General features: G+C 40.8%; 2 protein-coding genes across 5 annotated transcripts in view; one reads left to right on the forward strand and one right to left on the reverse strand.

Annotated features, from left to right (window-relative positions):
- The window catches only part of LOC109542735, an 11,381-nt gene extending 10,645 nt beyond the window's left edge, over window positions 1–736 (reverse strand). For 2 of the 4 annotated variants that reach the window (XM_019912083.2, XM_019912082.2), the window contains exon 1: window positions 65–731. In XM_019912083.2, the coding sequence (XP_019767642.2) occupies window positions 65–316 (252 nt within the window). In that variant the 5' untranslated portion in view covers window positions 317–731. Of the gene's footprint in view, window positions 1–64 lie in introns of all 4 variants that reach the window. The other 2 variants (XM_019912085.2, XM_019912084.2) reach the window with 2 other exon arrangements.
- A 1,091-nt stretch (window positions 737–1,827) lies between these two features.
- LOC109542731 (pumilio homolog 2) overlaps window positions 1,828–5,232 on the forward strand; it is a gene marked incomplete in the record, with an annotated part of 117,340 nt that continues 113,935 nt past the window's right edge. Inside the window, 4 exon segments of the mRNA XM_048662711.1 lie at window positions 1,828–2,170; window positions 3,513–3,735; window positions 3,795–3,958; window positions 4,018–4,192. Coding sequence (XP_048518668.1) covers window positions 3,523–3,735; window positions 3,795–3,958; window positions 4,018–4,192 — 552 coding nt within the window.

Genomic DNA, 5,232 nt, shown 5'->3' on the forward strand with positions numbered 1-5,232 from the left:
ATGGTGCTCTATTTTCGACAAACTTCAGATCCTCAAGAAGCGCTCTGATGAACTTTAAACTTACAGCCAATAATTTGATTCCCAGCTCGTTAATGGCATCGACAATAGCATCCTTTGGAACGGGCAGGTTGCCTCCAAAGCCTCCCTCATCCGGCTCGGGAGCTCCTCCATCCTGATACCCCCCAAGTTCAGTCAAGTCAATGTGATAATAATCGTATAAGATCGGATGCCACGAGGATTCGTCATGACCAGAAGAACTTTGCGAAAAAAACACCACCAAGCCGGTCAAGAGTAGCACTATATGAGGTGTACGCATTGCGCGGATTCTGCCTTTGCACTGGTTGCTGCTCTGGTGCTTCGCGGATGGACAAAACAATGGGGCTCGATGCCATTTAATCGGCCCAAGTCTTAATTGTGGGATTGCGGTGTTTTACGAAGGCTGAAGAAGACGAGATGTGAAACACACTCTTCCAGCGCAATGATTCGTACTTGCATTCCACACGCGCATTGTCCAGCAGTTTCAATTGAAACATTGCCATTCTTCTTCTGATGCTTTCAAAAATCGGGGTTTTTCAAGAATATTAGCCCATCTTCAACTTCATCTCAACCGCAAGTGCGAAGCACTGCGTAGACCCATCGTTTCGTCCATAATTAACAGGTTTTTCGGTCTTTGCACTGTGAGGATTCATTAAGAAACAAGTTTAAAGACTATTTAGGTGTCTTCGAGACACAAAAGACCGGCAATTAAGCTGCCGGTCGATGATGGTTATCATTGGGAGCATGGAGCATTTCTAGCGTTTTAAAATGATTGTTAATTGCTGGATGGATGTCAAAGACCATCATTACTTTGAAATTAAACCGCTGAATGCGGTTGAAAACAAAATTGTCAAGGCTTCAGTGTCGAAACATGTCGCCGTAATGATGGGTTTGTTTGAAATGTGCATGGATGCAGCAAATGTGTAATTTTTGTTTAAACACACATTTGTGTGATTTGCTGAAGATTACCTGTGATTTGTCTAGCTGATCTAGTCGAAAATAATTCTTTCTGGAAACATGCCAATTCCAACGGGCTGGACAACATGAAATGTTGGCATAATCTTGAAGCTAAGTGTTTGATATTCAAATTTCGCTTTCTGGGCCAAAACTATTCGAATTTCCTCACTCACATTGTTACGACTAAGTCGAGTTTTCAATTCTCTGTCCAACTATGCCAAAACGAATTCTGTGGCTCGAATGGTTCTTGAGAAACCTTGAAAAAAGCAGCGTGATGTTCAAGTGGATTTTGCAACTCAAAAAAAAACCACGCAGATCTAAAACTTCTTGAATTCAAGCCTTTTTTGAGAAAACTGCCAACATTTCCCCATCCATGGTTCACTTTCTAAAAAGGCCATTTATTTCTGCGTAGAATGATGTACAAATGAGCGTTCTTGCTCATTTTCCTTCCGAGAAATGGTCCGCCCCTGCCTCGTGTATGACTGAAACAAATTGATATCTGATGATGATTTTTGATTTTAAAACATGCGGAACTCTTTATAAAAAAAATGTTAACGAAAATCTGTAATAGAAAGCTCATTCTTCCGGCATCATCAAGCTTCTTCATTAAAATCTGGCCCAAAATGTTGAAAATCTTCATTCACTTTTCCTTTCCATTTGAAACCGCCAAGTTTTGCGAAGTGTTGCAGCAGACAAATTGGCCCGGACTTTAGAAACTCTCTTACCAACGACTCGAAGCAATTTATTGAAATATGTCCATTCAATTTGTTTTACAAAAACTCTGCAGGGCGCCAAATGTAAATATTCAAATTGCCCGTATTGCTGGTTGCCGACAGCGAGCGGGACAAACGCCGTCAGACAATTGCGCATGTTTGGAATAAAATGGCGATCGAATTATCAGAAATTTTCTGCCATTTTTGAAATCCCTAAAAATCTCCCGTATAAATGGCGTAAACAGTGAATTTTCGATTGAACTGTAAATTGTATATAGTTTTTTGTACAGTTAGTGGTAATCTTTTGTGTTGTGACATCCATCATAGTGTAAAAATTGTGATCGATTATTGTGTTTGTGTACAGTGGGAAAAACTGATCCGAAGCCGACGCCGAGCCGTTGAACATTGAATTGTTCGAATAATACGAATCGTCGATGCTCAGAATTTGACTCAGACTGCGAAAGGTAAATGTTCTTCTGAGCCACTCGATTCAATTCAGTTCAGAGCCGACGGTTGCCGACTTTTCTTTGTGTTAAAATCATTGATTGTCATTCGCCATTAATTGTTTCTTGCCGGGATTCTGAAATGTCATCCTGTAAACAACGACCGATTAATCCAATTTCGACTTAATTTACCATCAGCAAACTAAGCGGAATGTAATTTGCCTGCTATAAACTATCCGAAGCAACCATAGAAAACACCTCATCTCTATGGAAGCCGCCGTAAGTTTGATGGGCAAGTTTTGTTGTTTGCCTTGCTCAAATAGATCCAAACATTTCTCAAACTATTGATTTTTATAGCAACTTCATGGTTGCACTAGCTTAGGCCATCATATTCTATCTAATACCTACTAGTGTTTACCTAGCAACAACTTTTCATTGGTTTATTCTCTAATATTTTGTTTATTGTACATGTACAACATAACCCCATTTTTCCATTATACTTTTATGGCTTTAATGATTTAACTTTTTTAACAAACCACTGCTGAACCTTCCAAACACTCCACATTATGAATGCACCTAAAAGTTCGCCTTTCTTCATTATGTACTAAGGGGTCAGAGTTGGCTGTGTATAGCGCATGTTACTGGGTAGATTTTTTAATTATTCAAGCCTAATTGTTGGATTTTTTCGCAATTTTGTCAAACAATTTCAGTCTGCACACAAGTAGATCCATATATTTGATAAAACCTTAGAGCCTGCACGCTTCACCTTTGTTATAGGTTAACTGACGACTGTTCATATGCATTGTTTGCCCTTGTTTATCTATTGTCATTCGCTAATATAAAATAGCCTTGTAAAAGTACGTGATTCAGATAGGAATCAATACAGCATGTTAAACGAATCAAACTAGCTCTGAAGAAATTCATGGAACGTCGGTAATTAGATCGTATGTGTATCCATCACTCATTGTATAGCTGATTGTTGTTGACAGTTCAGCAAGCTATGCCAAAGGACTTTCAAATTAACATATCAATCTAGCAACACTGTATGAAAGGCCCTATATTATTTGATTTCTTTAAAAAATGAAAAGCAGTCAGTTTGGGCAACACGGCTCATAGCGAAAAACGTAAAAGCAATTTAGCCTGGGAAACAGACGTAGCTTGTAGACAATTTAACGGGCCACAAATAAGCTAAACCTCCCTGTGTGTCACCCTGTAGATAGATAATAGAAATGAACTTTGTGGAAACTACATACCTATCCTATAATTGGCAAATTCCATTCAAAAAATGGGACACTATTCTAGTCGTTTGATAAACAACCGACAAACTGCTGTTTGGTTTTCATCGGAAACTCCTTTTTTCCAGAAAGAGACAAATGAAGTGGCTTGGTAACAACGGAGGTGTGGCAGAAGTAGATGGCATTATGAAGTCAAACATGGATAATGCCAGTAATGTGATTGGGGGCCCGCAGCGCACGCAAGACGATGCTGCAGTTGGTTACGTGTATCAACGGCCACCCGATCCAGAATTTCCGCCTTTCGGACCCAAACAGCTGCGTTGGGCCCATGGAGATGATGCTATCATTGAAGTAACCAAAACCCAATCACGATCATTTTCCATCAAGCTTATGTTGAGTATCGTTTTCAGAATCACGACAAGTGGAAGTATCCGTCTGTAACACAAGGAACAACAGCTGCCGGTTCACCTTCGATGCAAGGTCCCAAAATACCCACACCTCCAACGGGAATACCCACTGGAGCACATTACGGCGCAGCTTTACCTTCGTCCCTATACGACTTGAACCCGCATAGGTAAGCATGGGGCGAATAGTCTGTAGCTGAGCGACTAACATCGTTGCTTCGTGTTCCAGCAAGCCTCATATGGCGCAGCTGGGCGGCGAGCAGCTAATTTACATGCCGGGCGGGCATCAGTTGGCCGCCCATGGACATGGTGGTCTCTCTTTACACCACCATTATTTGCAGCAGCAAACTCAACTGGCAGTTCAGGCAGCTCAGCAACAGAGCCTCAGACAAGTTCAGCAACAGGTACGCGCATAGTTTTAGTCAATTAGGAATTGCGATTTTATGCATTGTGGTTGATCATTAAAGTGTACTCTTCAAAACTTCAATGTATAACTTTTCCAGACCTGATTAAGTCTTACCTTCCCGGGGGTTTCACACAGGTTGAGTAGTTGCCGGTGTTTCGCTTATTGCAAGCAAGTTGATTGTTCTGGGAAAGTGAAAGTGGTCGCAATGGGTGTTTAAATGTTGAGCGCAGGCGGGTTTTCCATTTTGAAGTTGAAGAATGGTTCCATCTCAGCTTTCCTTTAAGTTTGCACTTCCCAACCGGCAAAGGAAACATTTCATAATTTTTGGAGTTCTCATCTCATTTGCAAAGTCAGAGTTGATATGGTCCATGGACGACTTGGCAGCGTTCCAATCCTAAATAAAGATGTCTCCTTAACATTTTCCAACGTCTGAGGCGACGCCGACCTTAACCCAACCTTTACCAGTGGAATAACATCTAAAGGTGTTAGTTCAGGATGATGGGCTGGACATATCAGAGATTTTTTCTTTTGGAGTCATTGATGAAAGGTTAACTGAATGTATTCGTTTTTATGATGCTCCAGCTTGTTTCACCAGCATGTACGTGAAAGGTAAATGTGGCCGAAAGATTGATGACAAGAGTTTATGGTCTTCACGAAGTGTTTAACTGTGAGCTGGACTATGAATTATGATATATTTTGCCTTTGGAAAAATTTCTTTTTACATTTTGCAACAATATTTTGGAAAACCTTTCAGCCGACATGCCTGGACCGTTCCGTATGAGTAAAAGTTTGTTCGGTGCTCAGGCGAAAAATCGATAGCAAGGGACCGCTTTCGTATTATTATTGAACCAAAAATTGACCTGGTCGCTTCAGGGGGGGCGGGGGTTATGTGGAAAAAATACAGTCTTCGGTTGTCTATGAAATTAGAAAAATTATCGCCGTTTTGTGCAAGGGTGGCGTAAGATTGTTGCAAAATTTCATGTTTTTCGTCCCGTTTTTGCTCATATCTCGGAGGCAAAATGAGCAAGAACGCTCATT

The sequence above is a fragment of the Dendroctonus ponderosae genome, unplaced genomic scaffold (assembly GCF_020466585.1).
Source record: "Dendroctonus ponderosae isolate FM_Combo_2020 unplaced genomic scaffold, Dpon_F_20191213v2 Dpon_F_20191213_11, whole genome shotgun sequence".
NCBI classification, from domain to species: Eukaryota; Metazoa; Arthropoda; class Insecta; order Coleoptera; family Curculionidae; genus Dendroctonus; species Dendroctonus ponderosae.